General features: G+C 38.8%; 1 protein-coding gene across 1 annotated transcript in view; it reads right to left on the bottom strand.

Moving 5' to 3' along the window:
- The window catches only part of LOC122985392 (voltage-dependent calcium channel subunit alpha-2/delta-4-like), an 85,259-nt gene extending 62,568 nt beyond the window's left edge, over positions 1 to 22,691 (bottom strand). Inside the window, exons 1-4 of the mRNA XM_044356005.1 lie at positions 22,017 to 22,691; positions 11,132 to 11,213; positions 3,298 to 3,414; positions 2,269 to 2,328 (exon numbers count right to left, since the gene is read on the bottom strand). Of these exons, the coding sequence (XP_044211940.1) occupies positions 2,269 to 2,328; positions 3,298 to 3,414; positions 11,132 to 11,213; positions 22,017 to 22,105 (348 nt within the window). The 5' untranslated portion in view covers positions 22,106 to 22,691. The remainder of the gene's footprint in view (positions 1 to 2,268; positions 2,329 to 3,297; positions 3,415 to 11,131; positions 11,214 to 22,016) is intronic.
- Positions 22,692 to 24,466: the final 1,775 nt, after the last annotated feature.

Below are 24,466 nucleotides of genomic sequence, written 5' to 3'. Positions count from 1 at the left end.
TCTCTGATGTGCGTTGCAAATAAATAAGTCCATAAATCTGCTTCGAAATCCTTAAAAAAAGACGCTCCTTTTAATTCAGAACTTGCCTGAGAATCGTCTCGTTTTTCAGTTTTCTTCAGTATCAAATTAATCCAGTGATAGTTGACTAAACATCCATCATACACTGCAAACAGGAAGTGCTAATAGCTAATTCGGCAAACTTTAAATGGTGTAATTTCGCCGAAATGTCAACAAATATAGGCTAAAAATACGGTGCGCAAGCTGTAGTCCACAGCGGTTTATTTTCCCCAAAGCATTATGGGAAATGTAGTTCCAAAACTGAGAGCATGATTTCCCTCCTAATTAAAGTAAGACAAGGAACAAAAAATAATAATAAGAGTGACAAAATCTGTTAATATTAGTTTTCTTCCATGTTGGACTATCAATATCAAACACTCCTCCATCCATTCATATAAGCTACACATATTTACCCTGTGTTGGAAATCTTTGGACAAAAAGACAAAAAAACTCTTAAATTAAAACGATGGGGGGTGTTGGGGGATGTCTCAAGTTTGTCGAGGAGTGTGGTGGACTTCAAAAACCTCTGAACTAAAAGAATCCATCAACTGATTCAGTTGAACAGATAACCTCCGGTCAAACATGTGTTTTAGTGTTTTAGTGTTACTTCGTTTGGATGTTTGAGCTTCTCTGGGCAGAGTTTGTTTTCACATTCATCTGCTGAAAGTGGAATGTTTTTCTGTGCTCAGTGAAAACCAGATATTAAGTCATGATTTGTGACATCACAATTTATTTGGAAGCCAATCGTGGTCCAGTATCCAACTTATACAAGTGTGATGTGGAGACTTTAAACCTCCAGAGCACAAACACTGAGAACAGACTTAACAGTGAAGGAGGAGACGTCTGGTGTCCTGAAGGAAAACTTTCAATATTCACAGATTCTATGATTTTTAATGAGGTAGAAGGAGTAAATGTGATTTCAAGAATTTTAGACACAAATTACTACATATTCAGATTACTTTATATACATCTTAAAACATGTCTGAAGGAGATCTTTTATGTTGTATACACATGATAATATTACAATCTTTGCATTGCCAGAATAATCTAAAACTGCAAAAAACAAACTGGATGGTTTTCAGAGTGACTGGAAGTTTGCATCATCTTAGCAGGAAAATAAAACAGTACAAAGTCCATATTGTTTGAAAAATCTATTGATAAGGTACAAGTGAGGTTGTTTAATTAGCAGAAGAGGGAGAACTGCAGGTTCGGTAAAGTGATTTAAGTTTCTCCATTCAATGGAAACACAAGAAGAATTAATGATTAAAGAATAGGTGCAGATTTTTTCAAGTCTATCTTCATATAATACTAACATGTCATTATGTAGGTGGAAATAGGTCTTGATCGTTGTAACATCGCTTCCTACTCTCCACACTGACCCTGAAGGTAAATACAGTGTAAGAGATGGGAGGGGATACAATCTGGTAGTCACTGTTTGTTTGTTGTCGGTACTGGAAACCAGCTTATTAGTCATGTGTTACCAACAGAGTGGAACACAAACACAGTATTAACTTGTAGTTATGTCAGTCTTTGAAATCGAGGAGGAATTTACAGCGTATGACGAAGCATAAGTGTATGCACCAGAATTTACAGATTATATAATGAACTCCAGTACATCACCACCTCCCACTACGACCTCAATAATGAACTAAAACAAAAGTAGAATTATCACCTTTCTCAAAATGTCAACAAAAAATGAAAATGTTTAAGCTCTGTAAAAGTAGAATTTATGGCAGATTACATTAGATTGCACAAGTGTTCCTAATAAAGTGATCGGTGAGTGTAGTTTCTCGAAATTATGCATCTATGTCACACTGTAACTGCTCATATGACCTTAATGTGCTACAGTATGTACGTCCTGTGTGTCGTTTCCTTGCTGTAGCGTCGACCCAGTTCCCTCACAGGATCAGTGAAGTTTGATCTGATCTAATTTCAGGTGTCAGCTGAAGCTTTAAAGCTTCTGCCGACTGGCCGGCTGTTACCTCTGACCCCCACACACACAGTTAGCGCGCTAACGTTAGCATCCAGCTTAGAGCACAGCTGAGACTGTAAAAATCACACAGACCATGATAAAACCGTGATGATGTATTGTTGTGTTTCTCTGCAGGTTTATTGTGCAGTAATGTGAACATAAAACTACTAACTGGCTGGACTGTGATGTCAACATGTAAACAGCTGCAACGGTTCTTTAAAAATAAGAAAAGCACCAACCTCTAAAGTAGCGTTGAATTCGTGGTACAGGTCAGCGTCTTCTGCTGATTCTGCTAACCTCTGAGACAAGAGACAGAAAATAATATAATAAACCAAACAGACCACACAAGCACAACAAATAAAAGTGTTTCAAATGTTTTGGGGGAGAATTATAAAACATTTAAGTACCATGTGAGAGATAATCCACAAAAGGTTCTGCAGCCTCTGACTAATGGTTCTCAACCTTTCTGGATTGTGTGACTGTAGGTAATGCACTTCAGTGTTGTCACAGATGAAGACTCATATAAGCTTCACATCAACTTTTAAATGACTGTGTGGACACACTGTGGATTTTATCCTCCATCACTTACACAGAAAGCACATTTGAAGGATCTTTTAATATCCAGTATGAACAGGAGGAATGATTACAGCGAGGAAAACCTCTTTCACTGTTACTATGGACACCTGACTGCTGGTTTAAGACACACTTGAAAAATTGTGAAGTCATCCTCTAAGATTTAGGTAAAACCATGAGCTGAGAACAGTAAAACCAAAGTGATTTTTTTTCTTGTAATGTTTTTATAATGTTTAATTTGAGGCTTGGTGACGTAAAACTGAGAGAAAATCTGTAAATCTTTCAACCCCTCAGATTTACCTTTCTGATAAAGCACCCATTATAAAGAGTTTATAAATATTAATTAATGGCTTAATTAAAGATTAATAATAAGCATAATTTTGGGGAAAAACCCTTTCTTTCTATACCACCATAACATTTGCTTAATCTAATTCTTTAGGACGACATCTCTGATGTTCAACCAGAACGAGCTGCAGTTTCTTAACATTTATAACTGCATCAGCTCATCAGTCCTGCAGTTATAAATGATTATGAATCATTAATAAAGGGTCTGCAGTTATATTTAATAAGTCACTAATGAAAATAATTAAAATCTGAAGTTATAAATTGTTAATAAATGGGTTTTCATCTGGATGCTCTGCAGTTCTTACCAGAACTTCATACATTTAGACTAAAGTGAGCTTCCTCATCCTCACCTTCACCGACTTCATCTTGCTTCCCAACATTCGCTCGATTTCGTCGGAGTAATCCTTCACCAAGTCGCCTCCGTCCAGCTCCACAATCTTAATGATGGACTCCACATCCTTCAGTTTCTGAGAGGAGACAAAAGCAGATATTGATCAGTGAGCTTCACTCACTTGTATATTTGCTCTACATGAGTCGGTGTTTGCAGGTGTGTCCACATACTTTAACAATATAGTGTCATTTTATATCCACTTGACCAGATGTTGGAAGCTGCGTTTGTCAGTGAAACGTATCATATTTGTCTCTTTAGTGTTTCTATATTTATATGTAGAACTGAACTCCATCAATTTAGCTTTTCACTCCTTTAACTTTATCAGACTCATGATGGACAGTTACTAAAAAAAAAGGTTCAAAATAGATGCAGCAGAACTACAGATAAAGTTTTTTAAGCCCCACAAAGTCCCTAAAAATAATATTTTATTATTTTACATGCACAGTATATGAGTCTTTCTTTTATTACATGTTTTCCACCATGAGGTTTTACTTATAATCTCTTACTAACCAAGATAAATAACTTTTATGCTTTGAAATCTTTAGCCTGGCTTTTCATTAATAATAACTTATAGACATTATTTACTTTCTTTAAATCACTTATTTTATTGTATTCATGTTGTAAAATATTCTTTCCTCCTTATTGATTTTCCAGATTGATTGATTGAAACAATAATACCTGAATATATAAGACAGTTTATACTGTACATGTGGTGTCAGGCTAACATGAAACATAAACACATTCACATCATGAGACACATATACGTTCATATTTTCAAATATTATCACAGTAATATTTATATGGATCATGTTTGCACAAGTTAACATCCATATCTCACGCAAACAAGATATTAAGTCCATCTTGTTAGTTCATTATTATCTTGTAGGGATGTGCCCGAATACAAATACATTATTCGGCAAAGCACAAATTTGTTTGTTTGTTGTTGTTTTTTTTTACGAATATTTGTTTCATACAAATATTTCAAAAATTATTTGTTTTCAGGAAGAAAAATAAACCATGTCAAATACCAGCGTGCAGGTCGGTTACATCACTATCTCAGAGTCTCTCCTCTGCTCCGCTGTGACGTCTATCAGCAGGTCTCAACGAGGGGAGTCACATCCACCTGCTACATGACGCACATTTCCTAATTTGGACATCACTCCCGGAGTTGTGAGTGTTCCCCAGAGATAAAGCTGAAATACTAACACACGCTTCATGAACACTTATTGTAACACTTTAATTTTCTAAAATTTAAAGCGAAATAAAAACAAAAACAAAAACAGGATTTTTAAGCCTCTTTCCACTTTTATTCGAATACAAATACAAATAATTTTGCTGCCTCAGTACAGATACAAATACAAATACTGGGATCTCTGCACATCCCTATTACCTTATATGCATTACATATTATTTTGTGCACATTAGACCCATTTAAAAGCACAAAAAAAGCACAAACACACAAACTAAAGTAACTGGTATCACTATATGATGAGTAGTGATATCTCTTCTTAAAGCATCAATTTTCAAGTTATTTTTCAAGTTATTTTTGGAATCCTTTTGATGTAGACTCGTAATCTCGATCTGACCTGTTTTATTTCAGGATGTTTCCAGAAAGTGAAACAGATGAGACAGTGAATCTGATCTCATGCTGTTGACAGATTGGCTTGTTTTTTTATCAGTGAGACTCACTCTCAGATTAAATCAGCTGCTGTTATATGTGGATGTGGGTTTTTTTTGTTTTATTTTGTTTGTTTGTTTTTTTCACAGCGAGTCTCTCTGAGGTAATCACTTTCTCTGGATCAAGAAGCTCGATGTGGATCAGCCGGCTGAGAGTGAGGAGGGACGGCCCAGTGTGGTTATTTATACTCTCAATCACTCGATTAAGTCATTCGCTAATTCCAATTAGTCCAAGCAACCCAATTACTGAGGCAAATACATGAGCAGAGCCAAACATTTAGTGTTACCTCAGCGGATCTCTGCTGTCTCATCTGACCTGCATCATTCAGACAGAAAACACCTGAAACTTCACATCAGACTGTGAGTGATGCTTTTTACAGGTTGACAAATCTGACATATTTGTGGATTGAAGCTGCTGAAGAAATACACATTTACAACAGAAACATTCTGCATAATTAAAATGTAATTTCTAAAGTAATTATAGTGTTCTGCCAGCACCTAAATATAACCATCAAAAGGGTAGAAATGAAATACGTCATCATTGAACATTTTACTCATTTGTTCAGTATCAACAGTGCATCAGTCACCATTAATGCCTGATATTCAGTTGCTATGTCTGTGATTTTACTGTGTAATGTCCAAGCAGCAACCTCTGGGGCTGTAAAATGAAGCCAAAAACTGCAGTTCCTTGAACGGCCACTTGAGGCTCCAAAAGCGAGTCAATCCTCATAGACCCCCATGTTAAAATGCCCAACTTTACAGCAGAAATAAACATGTTTACAGTCTGGTACAAACAACGGTTTTGGTCTCTGTAGCTAATTTCCTCTTCCATGACAACTGTACGGAGGGTGAATTTTTTTATAACTCACCCGTTAAAATTTTATTAAGCCGTAAAGTTCTGCATAATGAAGGACATGGCTGCTTTGAGTGACAGATCCGCCGGCCGCTAGGTGGCTTGTTTCAGCCATTCGGCCCGCCTCTTTACCCATTTTTGATTGGCTGGGAGTCAGGCAGCATCAAGCACTACCAAGATGGCGACGGCTCACTTTGAGCTTCAAAACCGCTCTTCAGAAACCAACAGGTGACGTCACGGTAACTACGTCCATATTTTTATACAGTCTATGGTTATGTCCTGTCAACCTGTGTCGCTCATGTTAAATACATTTCTTTCTGTTGTTTTGTTTCTTTCCATTTATACGTTTTTTTCTGTCTGACCTGTTTGGTTCCTTTAAGGCTGAGCATGTTGTGTGTAATGTTTATAGTCACTATGAGCTGATATTGTACAAAAAAAATTGTTTGTGAGTTTCTTTAGTTATTTTTCTTTGTTATGAATTTCTTTTCAGATGTCTTGTAAAGTGTCTTTGAGTGTCTTGAGAAGCGATCTATGAATAAAATGTTTAAAATCCCATATTGTAATCAGTAATCACTCCTTCAGTGGGGGGAGGGGTAGAAGCATCACTGGGGTCATCAGGTGGGAACTCTCCTTCCCTGGTGTTTCTTTAACAAGCCCACGACACCTCCAGAGGGCTCAACGGTGACCTCGGGCGTCCCGGTGCCCCCCCCCTCTGCTTTTACCCCTCCTGCTCCCCTTGTTGTTTCTTTTCAGCCAAAGTCAGTTGCTGCTTCGCTCCGCAGCCTCTGCCAGTGACTTGACAGCCTGACGGAGGGTTTGTCTTTCAGCAGCTTAGTGGTTAATATGACCACAAAATCCCTGCGGCCGACCTCCACAGGGAGCAGCTGTGTCCTCTGGACCTTTTTTGTTTGTTATGAATTGTATTAAGATCAGATATTTTGGTGGTTGCTTTTGACTTCCTGGCTCAGGAGTCAGTGGGCGGGGCTAGAGAGGACGTCAGGGAACTACCTGCACCTGGATAGTTTACTTTAGTTTTGTTTTGTTTTGCTTTGCTTGCATGCATCACATACTTCATCCATACACTGCATTCATGACTGATTTAGCTGACTAAAATTATTATATTTTATATTAAGTTTTAAAAGCTTTATTCATGTGTGATTCCCTTCTTTGTCACTGACTCTGAGCCAGTTTGTGACAACTGATATATTCAAATATGTTCATTTCCTCATCAGTAGTATATAAACATAATTTCTAGGAAATAAAGTTGCTGAGAAAGACTAATTTGCCATTAATTCAAACTAAAAAAACATGGCTGACTGAGCTAACTTTTACTTTATTGTCCCCATGTGGAGATTTGTCTTGCAGCTGAAACACAGAACAGGAATAAAAAGTTGGTTGTAAGAAACAGTTCATCAAGTCTTTGCAGACTTTTTTTCTGTATTAAACCAAAACCATGATCTTTCCCTAACCTTAACCAAGTGCTGCCAGAGTGTAAGCATCACCATAAAAAAGTGTAATAATGCAACCAGCCAATACTTTACTGCAAGATTGGATATTATTATAACACGTTGTCACTTATAAGATTCGTTAATTATGAACATTTTCGTATTATGTCGACAGAAAACATAATCTGGGCAGAATTATGTTTCCTTTAAAGGGGTAATATACTTTTTGTGATTTTATGTTATTTATATCCTGTTCTGATGTCAGAAAGTTTCAAAACTTGAGGTGAACGTATGTAGAAATGCTGCCTGTAAGTCAAAAGTCAGGGTTTCAACTTGATCTGAACACTTCGTTCGTGTCAGTTTTTTCTATCTTGCTGGCGAGCTGACGTTGGCTCATCACACATGCTTATAAACAGGCGTCCGGTCTGTAGCCTCGGTTGCTAAAGTTGTCGCTAAGGTTTTTCCATGTGTTGTTCATGTTGTCGACTCTCATATTTCAGATTTGATTTGACATTTCAAGAAGAGAATGTGTAAAAAAGTAAAATGGTAAAAGTAAAAGTAAAAAAAAGAAGTGAAATCCTGCTACTATAGTTTGTTCACGTAGCCTCCAGAACCAGAGGAGGCTTCCTGAAGCTGACCAATCAGAGCAGAGTGGGCTCATCAGGAGGGCGGGGCCTTAAAGAGACAGGAGTTAAAACGGCCTGTTTCAGACAGAGGCTGAACTGAGGGGCTGCATAAAGGACCAGTAGAAGATAAATAAGGAGTTTTAAACTGTAAATCATGCAAAGATATTCCAGTAGAAATGTGCAGAATTTGTCCCCTTTAAAGCATATTGGTTGCTATTGGTTTATTGTAAAGTTTAATGTTGTTTAGAGCCGTCCACAGGTCTAAAAATACTGACAAACATTACCATCACTTTGCCTGTGACACATGAGAGAAAACAACCACATGAAAACTAGAAAGGCAGAAAATTACGCAATCACAAGTCATTACCAAAAAAGCGTTCCTGTTTTAGGATTTAGTTTCAGTCCAGACGTGTTGTGGGCTTGTTTGTTCTAACTACAGGGAGGTGGTTGTGTGTTTGAAAGCAGCCAAACTGCAGACTGTCCCTGATAAATCTAAATCTGACAGATAAATGGATGAATGTCTAAAATCAGAGCAGGCCACAAATCCTGACGCCAGTAAAGCAGGCTCGGTCCTCAATCTGGGCATTACCATGATCCCTGTCTGAAGGCTGTGTGTGTGTGTGTGTGTGTGCGCCTGTGTGTGTATGTGTGTGTGTGTGTTCCCTGGTAAACACACATGAATACACCCACACAGGCAGACGCTATCACACACACACACACTCAGTTAAAAGCAGACAAACGCACATTAGAACACACACAAAAACATACAAACACTCCCTTGCACTCTCTGTTCCCAGTCCAACCAGTCTGGAGAACCAGTTTGAGGTTTCTTTTACTGTTATCTATCTACTAAAGGAAGGAATCTCTGCATGTACAGGCCTGAATGTTTGACCCCTACAGTGAGGGGGTCTGAGGGCTCTGTTATGCTTTGGGGGGCATTTTGCTGGCATGGTTTGGGTCCACTTGTCCCCTTAGAGGGAAGGGTCACTGCTTATCAATACACAGTTGTTCTGAGATATCAGCTTTATCCTATGATGAAACATTTCTATCCTGATGCGAGTGGTCTCTTCCAGGATGACAATGTGCCAATTCACAGGACACGAGGGGTCACTGAATGGTTTGATGAGTATGAAAATGATGTGAATCATATGTTACGATCGTCAGAGTCTGGGTCTAGGACTGACATGTTAGACAGCGCTCTCCACTAAGGATGTGCAGAGGGCCCAGTATTTGTATTGGTATCTGTATTTGTTGAGGCAGCAAAATTATTTGTATTTGTATTTGTAATCGAATTCAAAGTAGAAAGAGGTTTAAAAATCCTGTTTTTGTTTTTATCACGCTTTTAATTTCAGAAAATTTAAGTGTTACAATAAGCATTCATGAAGTGTTCCCTTGGGAGCACTTCACTTGTGTCAGTAGTTCAGCTTTATCTCTGGGGAACACCCCCAACTCCGGGAGTGATGTCCAAATTAGGAAATGTGCGTCATGTAGCAGGTGGATGTGACTCCCCTCGATGAGACCTGCTGATAGACGTCACAGCGGAGCAGAGGAGAGACACTGAGATAGAGATGTAACTGACCTGTGAACTGGTATTTGACATGTTTTTTTTTCTTCCAGAAAACAAATAATTTTAAAAATATTTGTATGAAACAAATATTTGTTAAAAAAAAAAACCCCACTATTTGTGCTTTGCCGAATAACATATTTGTATTCGGGCACACCCCTACTCTCCACCACCATCATCACAACACCAGATGAGGGAATATTATATATATATTCTACAGTCTCTGACGAGCAGTGGTGGAAGAAGTACTCAGATCCTTTACTGAAGGAAATGTGTCACACACATCACAACGTAACAATACTTCACTACAAGTAAAAGTCCTGCATTTAAAACCATACTTAAACAAAAGTACAAAAGCATTTCCAGCTAAATTTCCTTAAAGTACTGAAGTAAAAGTGCTGGTTTTACAGAAAATTGGGCTGTTATTGGACTGATATGTTAAATACATTTAACAAAGTACATTATTAATACTGATGAGTTGCTGCATCAGCAGCATTTTATAGCTGTAGCTGCTTCAGGTGGAGCCAGTTTGAGCTGCTTCATGAGGGCCACAAGATAAATCTGAGAGGTCTTCAGATGATAGATTGGGAAAGAAAGACGAAAAAACAAAGTTCTGCTACATAAATTTTGATTAATTATTCAGAACTTTTCTTTAATCTTTGAAATACTGGAGAGTTTTACCTTTTTGGGCCTCAAACAGTTATTAATGTGAAACCATGTGAGGGGAAATGTCTCTTTGGTGGATCTGCAAACATCTCAGAGACGTCTGAAACATTGGGAACCACTGGTATCATCTTTAACAAAGCAGCGTCATTATAAATTATTATTATTTTATGTCAATTTTAATCTGAAACATAACTAGTAACTAAAGCTGTCAAATAAATGTAGTGGAGTAGAAAGTACAATATTTCCCTCTGAAATGTAGTGGAGTGGAAGTATAAAGTAGCATCACATGGAAATACTAGTAAAGTACAAGTACCTCAAAATTGTACTTAAGTACAGAACTTATCAGTTACTTTCCACCACTGATGATGAGAAGCTTCAGCAGAAGGTGGGATTTGGGTAAGAAGCAACTTTCTCTTTTTCTAGACTAACGACTAAGGCTGCAACTAACAATTATTTTAAATATCGATGATTATTTTCTCTATTAATCAATTAATCTTTTGATCTATGAAACATTAGAAAACTATGAAGTTCCTGAGGCACAATATGACATCTTGAAAGGTCTTATTTTGTCTGACCAACAGTTCAAAACCCCAAAATATTCCCTTTATTATGACAGAACACCCAGAAATGCAGGAAATTCTTACATTTCAGAACATTTAAAGAACCTGGAACCATCAAATATTTGACTTTTTTGCTTAAAAATGACTTAAATGATTAATCGATTTTTAAAAATAGTTGATTATTTTTCTGTCAATCGACTAATCATTGCAGCTTCACTAAGGACTTTTTCAAACCTAAAGCTTGTTGGTCTCAGTGGATGAGTTGGTAAACTTGATTCAGTTTCTTTTCACACAGAAAAAAATTCAAGCGAACCAAAATGCATCAACAAAAGCCAGATGAGAACGTTCTCTCCTCTCATTTTCCTTTTAAACCTCCAGTTTACTTAGTTTAAGTCAGTTTACCTTCTGCAGCAGCAGAGATCCGGAGTATTTGGTTGTCAGTTCTCGAAGCTGAACAGAGAACACGGACGCCCACTGCTGCACCCTGAAACACAGACAGACAACATCGTTACTATCTGTAGTGATGGCAAACATGTAAACACAACAGTGGACGGCAACACAATGAAAGTTGCATAAACAATCTCAGAAGTCTTTCTGTTTCCATGTCGACAGTCCACAACCCAAAGATATTTAGTTTACTGTTATAGAAACTAAACAAACCATAAAATATTCACATTTAAAAAGCTGGAATCAGAGAATTTGGACAAAAAGACTCAAAGCAATATAGTTAGTGATTCATTTTCTGTTGATCTATTGAGTTACAAGATACCGATATACTGTATGAATGATATCAAACAAAAATACAAACTATTTCTCCACCCAGTTACAACCTAACACTTTCCTTTAGAGCACAACGAAGGACAACAATGATGGAGACACACAAACAAACACTGGATTGAAATCTGGACTCAGCTGTGCAGAACAAGCAGGAACATGAAGTCTTTTCCTGCCTCTGGATTGGATTAAACACTGTGAGGTTAAAGGACAGGTTCACAGTTTTTCAAATCTGTTTTAAAACAACAGTCAGGAGCCCAAATGAACAGTGAAACCTGTTTTTCCTGCTGTAATCATTCCTCCTGTTCATACTGACCATTAGAAGATCCCTTCATAATGCACTTACAATGTAAATGATGGGGGACAAAATCCATAGTCCAGAGGGAATTTGATGCTAAAAAGACTGTAAATGTGTCAGATATCCACTTGATATGACTAACTCAGACTGATGAAGCCTCATATAAGCTTCACAGAAACTTTTAAATGACTGTGTGGACACACTGTGGATTTTGGCCTCCATCACTTCCACTGAAAGCACATTTGAAGGATCTTTTAATATCCAGTATGAACAGGAGGAATGATTACAATGAGGAAAACCTCTTTCACTGTTCATATGGACACCTGACTGCTGGTTTAACACACACTTGAAAAACTGTGAACCCGTCCTTTAAACTGTAAGTTTGCAAATAAACATTTTTTTCAACATGAAACTGCAGACGGAGGAAGCAAGTTCAGTTAAAAAAATATCATGTTTGCAGCAGCAGTTACAATTTGTGTCACGGCAGCTGTAGTCATGACAACAGTAGTAGAAATGATGGTAGTAGCAGTAACAGTACAGTAGTAATGATGGTTGTTTGACTATCAACAGTAGGTATAAAGTAGTACTGGTGGTAGCAGTGATGTCACCTGATATTAAACTGTATACACAGCGTACTGTATGTATGTTGGATGTAAACAGCTTGTTTATCGGCTGTGTTTCTGTGATTTTTTGGCTGTCTGTTGCCGTGGTAACGCTCTGCAACGGTGGTTAGTTACGACAGAAAAAAGGCCGTTAAATATGACAGTGATGAAAGAGCTTTAGATAATCTGCTCTTCATCTGGGTCACAGCACAGAGCTGCAGGTGTCTGCTCGGCACAAACTCACAGTCACACAACAACGCAACACAACACAACACGACACAACAACACAACTACTCATAGCTGCAGACAGTGTTTGAATCACAGGGAAGTCAAGTCTCAAGAACTGAAACCAACAAAAGTTTATGTTTTGCTGTGTCATGACAATAAACTGACACATAATCAAACATGACAGGTGTGTTTTCATGGCAGGACAACTCAAAGATTCCCTCCAGACATGTTGTAACACATAAAAATACTCTGCTTGGAACAATAATGTGTGTCTGATATGTGTTTTTTTTCCACAAAAAAAAAGTATAATTACCATAATTAAAATCCTTAAAATGTCATCTACTCCTCCTCCTCCTCCCTCATTAAAATTTCCAAAATCTATTAATATGCAAATATATTTCATTTCAAAACACCAGCCACAACTGAGTGGAACGCCTTACCCGATGATATGAAGAACTGTAGTTCAATCAATACATTCAAGGCCAAATTAAAAAATCTACTAAAGACCAATCAGCTGTGTGACAAGTTCTAATTGACATTGTGGGTGTATGGTGTGTTTTGTGTGTGTTTTTTTTGTTTTTTTTGCTTTGTACTGTTTGTTGTTGTGCTGTTGTATGTTTTTTGTTGGGGACTACAGATGCAAACTAGCTTCAAGCTAACTCTGGTGCATCTTCATGTAACTATGTCATGTTTCACCGACCCGGTCAATAAATCAATCAATCCTCCTTCAATGTAAAGTTCATTCTCAGTGTGCACTTCAAGTTTCCACATCAAACTTGGTTAAGTTTAATATTGGACCAGGATTGGCTCAAAAATAGTTGTGTTGTCATAAATCCCGTTTATAGTCCTGCCCTCTTAAAAATCAGATTTTCTATGAGCTCAGAGAAACTTTCCACTTTCAGCAGATAAATGAAAACAACAGAAGAAGAACAACAACATATTTGAGTGGAGGGAGACTTTAAATAAAAGTGAAAATAAACTTTTCCACTTTCACTTTCTCCCACCTGATGAAGGAGTTTTTCGCTGATGTTTAAAAGACAAAACAGATTGTGAACAGTAACTCGTTCCACAGTTTAGCAGCAGTGACAGTAAATGTGGTCTGTCATGGTTCTGGTCTAGATTCAGGAGCAGCGAGAAGAGCTTTTTTTTTTTTTCTGCTGACCTCAGAGTCGCTCCTGTACGTTTGGGTTCAGTAGGTCAGAGATATAGCTCAGAGTTAATCCATTTAACACTCTGTAAGTAAATAATAGAATGAAGAACTGTATTCTGGACGCTATGGTTGTGTTGATGTCTTCGCTTCTGGTGGTTGAAGCAGAGAAGCTGCAGACGATCTGGTGCTTTTTGTTTACTGAGTGCTGAATATGATGGTTACAGGATGACATAAAGACAATAAAAGAAGGAACATCCTCCAACTGCAGGGTCAGAGTTCAGGTTTGAGGTCAAATCAGAGGAGCATTTGAGCTGCTCAGGTGAGACATGAGGAGACATCAGCACAGAGAGATAATCCTGGTTACATGAATATTAAATAAAACAGATTATGGGTTTAATATTTTTAAATTTATGAACAAAGCTACAAAAATAATATAAGGACAAAAAATAAGGGGGAAAAAAAGCATGTTGCATTTGTCTGGTGATCTTCTATGTTTCTATTATTGTCAACTAATCTCATGTTTGGATCCAAACCAACAATGAACTGATCTACTAACAAGTATTGTGTGTGTATCAAAGCCTGATATATCTTATTCCTCTGTGCCGTAGACCTCCGTTGTCCAGAAACTATTAACAACATGTCAGTGAGTCACACCGCTGCACTGGGTGACATGTTCCTTCATCATGAAGAGTTTGGTCACGTTAGTTTGTTTAGAAACGGCTCCAAAGACTAATAACAGCGTCAAGTTTTCACTATTTGGGAAGTATTTGTGTCAGGAAGAGGCCACTGTGCATGTGCAAGGATGTGGGTCTGTTGACGCCACTCTGCTAGCTTGTTGTGCTACGTATCCAACCCAGTCGCCAGAAGAAAACGTTGGCGTTGAACGTTTCTGCAAACTACAGAAATGTTGAATATCTACGTTTCAACACGTGTAATACATATCATATCAACATTTCTACAAATGTAGCATATTAACATTTCTACCTGTTGAATAATGATGTTTTATGGTGTGACAACGCTGTGGTTAAGGTCTGGTTAGGTTTAGGCACAAAGACCACTTGGTTAGGGTTAGGGGAAAGATCATGGTTTGGGTTAAAATAAAAATAAAAAATAAAATAAAAATGGCCGATGTCTCACTAAAAAAAAAGCCGGATTCTCACCAGTAAAACGGCTGCAAATGTCCTGACGTCTTGCTAAAAACACCCACTTTTGTCAGTTGAAACGGGAAGCGAACATCGGATTCGAGGTGGTCTCGAACCGTGTTTTCTGCTGATTTCCAATTTACTAACCATCCACCTGCTGCTCCTCCTCCTAGAGAGGAAAGATCAACTCATATAGATCACATGTGAACTACGTCACTTCACAAATGTTGAGATGATACGTTTTGTTGAAATGTTAATATGATACGTATTCCACGTGTTGAAACGTAGATATTCAACGTTTCTGTGGTTTGCAGAAACGTACAATGCCAACGTTTTATTCTGGCGACCAGGCTGACGTATGAAGTCTTGACTTTGTACTAAACTTTTTTGAGAAATTTATAATGTCTGGTTGGTCTGATCAATATGAGGAACGTGAAAAAATTGTGCTTGTTTACTGTAAAGAGAACTGCATCCTCACACATGCACGGTGGCCTCTTACCAACACGAAAATACTTTCCAGAGAGCGAAAACTTGATGCTGTTATTAGTGTCATTTATTTGTTTCTGCTCCTGCATTAACCTCTCTGCCTCGCCTCCTCTATTTAGTGTGTATAATCTGTTTGTGTGTGATGAGTTGCAGGTGGTGCTCCTTGATTGGCTCAGGTGACGGGATAGCTGCCGGCTGATTGGCTAAAGCAGATGATTTAAACACCAGCTGCCACCCCCCCTCTCTCTCCTCTCCCGTTCCCAACAACAGCAGCCCTCCTGCTAAACCCTGGAGCTGTGTGTTCGTAAATACGTTTTGCAGCTAAGATGTCAGCCAGGTTTGTTAGATATTCCTCCTACCATCAGATGGTAGATCATTGTACACTGTAAATAGTTAAAGCTCGGTATCAGTCACAGTTAGTGGGAGTGAGAGGCCGTTTTCTTTTTGTAAACTCTTTTTCTCCTGTTTTTTTTCTATTAGGAGTTAGGTTAAAACTTTGTCTTTTGTTTCAACTTTATTTTTTTGTCAGGGAAGTTTACCCCCAAATTTTTGCAAATAAACTGCTACGTTGTGAACTTTGATGGGTGTTGGGTTGACCGTTCTTGGGATTGGGAAGAGCAGGAGGCTCTAAGCATGTTGTGTCCAGGTTTCTTTTAGACTGGAGACATAACATTAATCTGTGGAGCCATAAGATATATCAGGCTTTGATACACACACAATACTTGTTATTAGATCAGTTCATTGTTATTTCGGATCCAAACACGAGATTTGCTGACAGTAAGAAAAATCATCTGCCTTATCCTTTAAGTAAAACAGCGTATGGGTTAAATGTTTTCACAGCTGATAAAAAGTACAAACTACAAAAATAACATAAGAACATAAAATAAAAGGGAAAAACATATCAAGTTGCATTTAAACCATTTTGTTGTTTTAAAATATCAGAATATGATCACAATGATCAGAATATTTAGTTCCAGGTGGTAAATAATTAAAATAATTACACAAACAGGATGAAGACTGTGTGAAGTCAGCAGAAAGTCCGTAAGTCACACACATACACACACTCTGCCGATTTAAAGTGTGTTGTGAGGACTCGCCTCCCTTATGGGGACAAAAAAGCAAAACCATTTAATGTAAATCATTAGTTTTAAGGTGAAGACTTGGTTTAAAGTTAAGGTTAGTTTAGGGTTACATTAAGGTTAGGATTAGGGGGGGTGCGGTGGTCATGGTTAAAGTTAAAATAAGTCGCCAGGAAATGAATGTAAGTCAATATAATGTCCTCTGAAGTGATGGAAACATGACTGTGTGTGTGTGTGTGTGTGTGTCACTCAGCATGTGTTGAAGAATGGAGGAGTTTATTGGTCCATCTGTTCTGGACATTAATCCCCTGAGTTCAGTGCAGACGTACACACACACACACACACACACACACACACACACACACACACACACACACACACACACTATGTGTATATGTCTGTTTAAAAATACATTGTGGGGGTTTTAACAGGTTTCAATAAAATGACAGACGTTCAGTCTTATCATCGCTGTGACAGTAAACAGCTGTTAAAAGCAGAATTTTAAATTAGTCTTAAAACAAAATGATTCCTTTTTTTTGTACAAAAACAACACAGCTTCTCCTGCATGCTGTCTCACTCTGGACACATATCTGATCCTACAATGAATGAAGAACGACAAAATAACATCAAATATAAATCAAATCAAAAGACTATTACGACTTTATTTACAATAAAGATAAAACTTTTTGAAACATATTTTGTCATTCATGGACATCTTGAAAAATAACGAGCTTTAAAATATAAAGCACTGACAGAAATAATGTCATTTAAATGTCCAGTAATCTATTTTTGTTTACATATTTTGCTAATTTCCTCTCATAATTAAACACAAGAAATATATAAATATGATCTGGGTTCATTTTGACTCAGAGCTGCTGCGTACTGAAACATTTAATTAGATTTAGCTGCGTTAAGACTGCAGCGGTTGGGTTAATGTTTTATGTTTTACATTTTTAAAACTCTAGTGGACACATCAGTGATGTTGGTGTTTGACTTGCAGAGAGAAGTAAGTCTGGGGCTTCCTGTGTTGTTTGCAGGCCGACGTACACGGAGCCGATGAAGAGACTCGAACCCGTTGTCTCTCGGTTTCAGGACGACCTCTCAACAATCCCTCACAAATCCCTCTGTGTGGCCTTCGGCTCTCTACAGATTTACATTTTAGTCTTTTATCTCATGCTCTTATCTTAAGAGCTCAACAGCAGAAAGAGCTTCAAAATAATTTTCACGTCACAAACTAAAAAGACTTTGTTCATGTTAAGTTAAGCTCTCAGGACGTCGACCTACGACAAATATATACCTGCTTCCATCTGTCTCCGATTCCAACTCTTTATAAATATATAAAAAAAACGCACCAAAAATAAATCCTCCATCAAGATCACCTCTAAAATCTAATCAGCTGATTCTGTGCGCTGAAGGCTGATCTGTCCGACAGATTGAAGCCAAATCTATATAACGTGGACACAAAACATGATGAACGCAGACAGAAAGAAGGTCAAACAGTCAGTCGTCCATGCAGACGGAAGTGACCTGCAGGGTCAAAGACAAACATCATCAGGAAGTTCAGACGAGAAGAAGAAGAAGAAGTCCAGAGTTTAGAGAGAGAAGCCATCTTGGGAAGAGAAAGTCTCCATTGAATGCAAAAAGATCAATCAAGACAATCCTTATGTCTTTATTTTTTTCTTAATCAAGATGAAAAATCTAGTAAAGCACCATTTTCTTTCAGTTATTAAACTCATTTTAAGGTAACTGCTCTTGTGTCTTTGATTATATCATAAATATCTACCAGGAGGAAACTAGATTAACCGACGTTTGTGCTCCAACAGACAGAAGAAATGAAGTCATATCATCATTTGCTCCTACATATACTATAAACTTAACGGAATATAAACCAAAAAGTTCTCTAAACTACATGGAAAAATACACGAAACACTTTAGAAATATGATTCTTGTGAACATCGGGGCTGCAACTGACGATTATTTTCATTAGCGGTTAATCGTTTGATCTATAAAATGTCAGAAAATAGTGAAATAGCTGCTCATGATGGCGTCTTCAGATGTCTTGTTTTGTCTTTGATCAACAGGCTAAAATCCAGTGGAATTCAGTTTGCTGTCATGTACGACACAGAAAAGTTAAAAAATCATATTTTTGCTTGAAAAATGACAAAAATGACATTGAATTTACATTTTGTCATTTGGCATTTCATCACTTTGAGCCAAAGTGAGGTTCTTCTCCTTCCCGTTCAGGGTCAGACTCTGGTTCATAGACCACTACAGACCATCTTACGTCTCATTAAGACGCTCGTTAATAATGCAAGTTAGGAAAGATGGATTTAGAGAAATGTAAACAACTATTGGTGAATGAAATGTCACAGATATGTTTAAAATAGACTCAGTATTTATAAAAATCAGTCAAAAAGGGCCATAACATCAGATCAACAACATGGTCTCATCATTGTTCTTTTGAGACTCTAAATCAACTTCAGTGATCAGTTTTTGTTATCTATTAATATTCCATCTGTCATAACATATTAGTCAATCAAACTTGGTGATATATGTGATTAAAGTCTAAAAGTGTGTCTGTAAATATGTTTATTTGATGTAGAGATTTATTATTTGAAATATTGGAGGTTCGTCACACTTTTTCTATCTTTCTTTATGGTGTGTGTCGGAGCAGATGAGGCTGTTCTGCAGGGGTTTTGTATCCAGGTGATGTGGCGGTCTCTGTGCAGGCCCGCGGCGGTCGCTCGGATGGTGAATGTGGGTCATGGGGGGAAGGTGACCGGGCTAACGGGGCGTGGCCGGTGGCCGGCGGCCAGCGAGCCATGCTGGACCACAGATGGTTGATGGAGGAGGGAGAGCGTGTGTCCTCCAGGAAGCTGCAGAACTGCTGAACGTCCTGCTGCAGGGAACCGCTGCTGCTGCTTCAGGCTAATGAGGCCGTTAGCATGAGCAGCAACATGACTGACACCACGTCCACACTAAGCCGGCTAAAATCGTAAACGCATCTTTTTCTCTCCGCTTTGGCCCTCCGTCCAGACCTCCAGAGTGTGTAAATGTTGTAGTGTGTTCTAGGAAAACAAAGCTTTGTAGAAATGTTGTCATATTGCTGACAAAACAGATGGTAGTGCAGCGTAGAACGGTTTCATGCGAGTGTTATTCTCTTTATTGTCTACTTTGACAGCTTGTTTAGCGTTAAACGTGGCTATCGACCACCTTTCTCTGCTCAAACTGTTAGAATCTGCTTCAATAAACTAAATGTCAGGAAGCCGCTGCAGAAACGGAAATAGTATACTGTTTCTTCTTTGCTGAAACAAGCTGAACTTCGTCGTTCATGCTTGAAAACAGCTTTTTAGAATTTAGTAGATGCAGTCTGAGCAATGGATGTATTAAGAGAAGTGATTAGTGGCTGTTTTTTTTACAGGTGGTGGTCTCGTCCCGCTCAGATACAAATTCTAGAGAAGGTTGTTTGTGGTGGGAAAGTGATCCGACCCGACTACGAGGCTGCAAGTTTGAGCTAAAGGGGATGCGGATGAGCGGCGTTAACAGTTGTTAGCAACTAGCCGGAGAATGAACCGAGGTCCGACCTGGACTAATAACAAAGTAAGTTGCCTTCTTGATATTTGGACAGATAGGACCTTCTTCCTGTGTTTGAAACTTATAAAACAAATGTTTCCCTTTTGGTTTCTTATAGTTTCTCAAAGGAGAACACAAGAGAGCAGATATGTAGACAAATAGAAAAAAAAATTCACTTGGATTTAAAACCACTAGTTTTCATCAGAAACAACTGACTCATCATCAGCTTTTAAGTTAATATGTTGAACTTGTTAGCAAACAGTTGTTTATTTCCACATCCAGCAGTTACGGAGCAACATTATCATTCATGTGGAGTCGTGTTTCTGTCCACCTGGTGAATGTGAGTCCAATATTCACTCTCTTTTAGCTTCTGTTTTTACTCTCCACCAACTCCTGAGGGAAATATCTGGCTCTTTAGCTGCTAAATGCTCCACTATGTTCACCAGCTAGTCTACAGCTAACTGTATCTGTTTGGTGCTGAGCAGGTAGTGTACAGCGGCTTTTTACAGCTTTTTCTCTGAAAACGACACTATGAGACGCTGAGAGTGAACCAGAACAGTAAAGTTGCAGCCGGACAGATAAACAATGAGCTGAAACTCACTATAAAGCTCCATAAAGCCGAGAGGAGCTGCAGAGCCTCTGATAATTCTCATTACTTACCTTAATATTATAAAAATATCGATTGTAGCCGCTTTAAGATTAGAGTTGAAGGTAGTGATGGAGCTGTGATGGTTACAGTTAACAGTGACAGCAGATATTAGATCATTTGAAGCAGTGTTGTAACATATAATAACTATTTACATAATTCCAGTAACTGATTCAAGGACAGAGACAGAAGAGAGCAGATTTCAGTGAGTCCGGAGGGAAAACCGCCGCCTGCTGACACACATTGATTCCCTCAGGAGGTTCATGAATACACAGTGCACTCTGGGAGTTGCAGCTTCATTTATCTGGAACGAGGCCTGTCTGGGCTGGAAGCTTCTCGTCTACACAGACTGAACAGGGAGCTGCGTAGTTCTCCAGGAGGTTCACCGCCTTGCTCAAAAGCACATCAACAATAGTTTGCCCAGCAGCTGCAGGGATTTGAACCCAACACTTTCTGTTCTACAAGCCCACTGCAAAACCGGGAACACAACAGACTCCTGAAAGAAGAATTGCTCCACGTTGTTCCATGTTATGGACTGAAATGAATAAGTGAACAGCACGACGACAGCTGCTGATGGTTTTCATGTGAATAAAACATTTCTGGATTCATTTTTTGAAGCATAAACTTTATAAACTGGATCCTTCAGATTTCAGAGATATGAAAGATTGTGAATTTGTTGGGGTTATTTGTTTGAGGTGGACTAAAGTTAAAGACGTCACTTCTGACTCTGCTAAATTATAACCACACTTTTTTCATTATATTCTGAAATTATGTAGAGCAAATGATTAATCGATTAATTGTCTGTAATCCAACAAATCCTCCAAATTAAATGACCACGTTGGTCATTTGTACCATGCACTCCAACGCTGTGGTTAAGGTCTAGTTAGGTTTAGGCACAAAAACCACTTGGTTAGGGTTCGGGAAAGATCATGGTTTGTGGTTAAAATGATCACTTGAAACGTGGTTAGTACTTCCTTAAAGTTAGGCAACTTCGTCGTCATGGCAACAGTAAACACCAACACCATGCTACGTCCACTTTTTGCCATCTAACCAACTATCTAATCATCCACCCAACCCGCCTCCTCCTCTGAAGAAGGAAGTCACCTTAGACTGACGTCATCTGAACTGCGTCATAATTACTACAGACGTTAGATGGCATCTGTCACTCAAACCTAACTATGGGTTGTTTTTGGCGACTGAATTTACGACCTATACTATCGTTTTCTCTATGGATATGAGAAGATGGATGACAGACGGAGCTGAGGCCCAAGAGGAAGAAGAAGAAGAAGAACAGAAGGAGGACACTTACGTCTCCGGTGGGATCTTCATCTGAGCTTGAACTGTAATCCATAAGCAGTAAATTCCCACAATCCACAGGAGCTTCCTCTTTCCCTCCATCCTGCTTCCAACTCCTGAACTCAGATCCTCGCAGCTCAGATTGTAAGAGGCAGTCCCACAAAACTGTGATCAGCTCTGACAGTTCGGGAGGATCATAAAGAGTTTGTAGGAAACGGCTTCCTCATGTTGGCTAAAGCGAGTAGATGATGATGATGATGTTCACGGCGGTGAGTTTTTGACCCTGAAGGCTTTCAGTCATGTCCAGATAAACCTGTCCCGCTGCCGGCATCTTCTCACCGCTTCCTGTTTTTAGCTGCTCATCCTTCTCAGAGAATCCTCCTGAAGATCTTTCATGACTTTTAAGTCATTCAAGAGGAACTGATGGAGATGAAAAATCTAGTTTTGGCGCAAGAAGAGAAAGAAACTCTGCAGGTTGACAGACAAAAGTTTCCTCTACACCTGCTCCAGGTTTCCTCCAGGTTTCCTCCAGGTTTTTCCAGGCTGCTCCTCATGAAACAAGGACCAATAAGTGGGTTAATGTCTCCAGCTCATAGATATTTAAGAGAAGAGAACGCTGGCAGTCTGCAGCAGATTTTGCAGCCGCTCGCCTCCACTGTTGCCCAATTTGCAACGTAATCCACTTGGATTAAAAACTCCTCTTCCCCACGGAGAGAGAGAGAGAGAGAGAGAGAGGAAGAGAGAGAGAGAGAGAGAAGGGGGGAGGGAGGGGAGGGATTGGAGCAGGGGATTGGACGAGAGCTCTGTTTTATCTAAGAGGATTAGAGCGATTTCTGGAGACAGACTCTCCTGTGACCAATCAGAGCCGCTGAAAGGAAAAAAAAACAAAAAAAAAAAACGAAACCCTGAAGTTCAGTTTGGCTGAAAGAGAGAAAAAGAGAGAGGGAGAGCGGCCAAGAGTGACATGATGCCCGAACACACACACACACACACACACACACACACACACACACACACTCAGGCAATAAGCTGAATAATCACACGGTAATAACTGAGCACACACACACACAGCTCTGTGTACATGTTAATGACACATGACTGAGTCCTGCAGGGGGATTCGTCCTCTGTGTTCGACTCATCTGACCCTCAGAGGAGCAGCGGATCTGAGGTCGGTGCCTGGCTCAGCGGCAGCGGCAGGAGGCAGATTTAACTGAAACATGAGCTGCATGCATACAAGAATAACAACAATAACAACAACAATAAGCACAAACAATCATTTGTGCAACAGTCAAATCATAAACACGGATGACATGATGTGCTAGAACTCGGTTACGATAAGTTCCCTCCACTTTGGCTTCTCCATAAATGTCCAACAAATCTGAAACTTCCTCGTCTCTCCGTTGATCCGTCGCTGTTATTGATCTCCTCCATGTTTATTTATCTGATTCATATCTGAACTCTGACTATGCGACTGCTGTCAGATCAGAGTTTATGTGGTTTTTTTAACGTCTTTGCATATATTGCTCGTTTTCATCAGTCAGTGTCGGCTGCAGAGAGGCTGCACAAAGGTTCCAGTATAAGATAAATAAGGAATTTAACTGTAAATCATGCAAAGATACTCCAATAGAGCATCTATTATACAAATATAGACCCTAAAAATGTGCAGAATGTGTCCTTTTACAGTTTGGAAGTAAAACGAATCAGCAACCAAAAACAACAGAAATTTGTGTGATGAAGCTAAAAATCACAAAGAGACTCAAATGACCAGGTTTCAATCTGGGATTTTAAATCTAATCTGATAAAAAAAACTCAATTGGAGGCAAAACTGTTGACCAGTTAATGCTCACCATCATCTCAGTGTCATCATCAACAGTAGAGAAACACATCCGACGTGCAGGACTGTCCTCACAAGCTGAGACAAAATGCTGTTTGAATAAAGTGTGTGTCTATCTGTGGAGGCTAAATTAATTAAAATCTACGCTGTGTCTCATATCGCGTACTTCTGTACTTACACTTCACATTTTGAGCGCATAAGTGCGTTCACACTGAGAATTATGGGAAATGCAGTGCACTGTGAGTACCCGGATGGTGCACTCAGAACGGTCAAAAAGTTGAGTGTAGAACTGTGGACATTTCTCACCCTCAATGGTCGCCATCTTGGCTACATATAAGCCATCAGTATGTTTTTTGGGTTAATTTAGCAGTCTGTAATGATTTGATAGCGCGAATGCTAATGCTAGCTAATGCTAATTTGCGATCGTCATTTCCAGTAAGTGCACAACGGCTGTGTTTGATTGGAGACGACACTACCCTGTAGAAATTCGCACACTACACCAGTAAGTACATAGTGTACTACATGAAAGTGTACTTTAGTATGTGATTTGAGACACAGCTCTAGTCTTCTGTTATTTATGCAAAATATCATTTGGATTAATGCACCACACTTGTTTTGTGAACACATAC

This window comes from Thunnus albacares, chromosome 7 (genome assembly GCF_914725855.1).
Source record: "Thunnus albacares chromosome 7, fThuAlb1.1, whole genome shotgun sequence".
Lineage (NCBI taxonomy): Eukaryota > Metazoa > Chordata > Actinopteri > Scombriformes > Scombridae > Thunnus > Thunnus albacares.
Note: the sequence above shows the minus strand (reverse complement) of the source record. Positions and strands in the feature narration are given on the sequence as shown.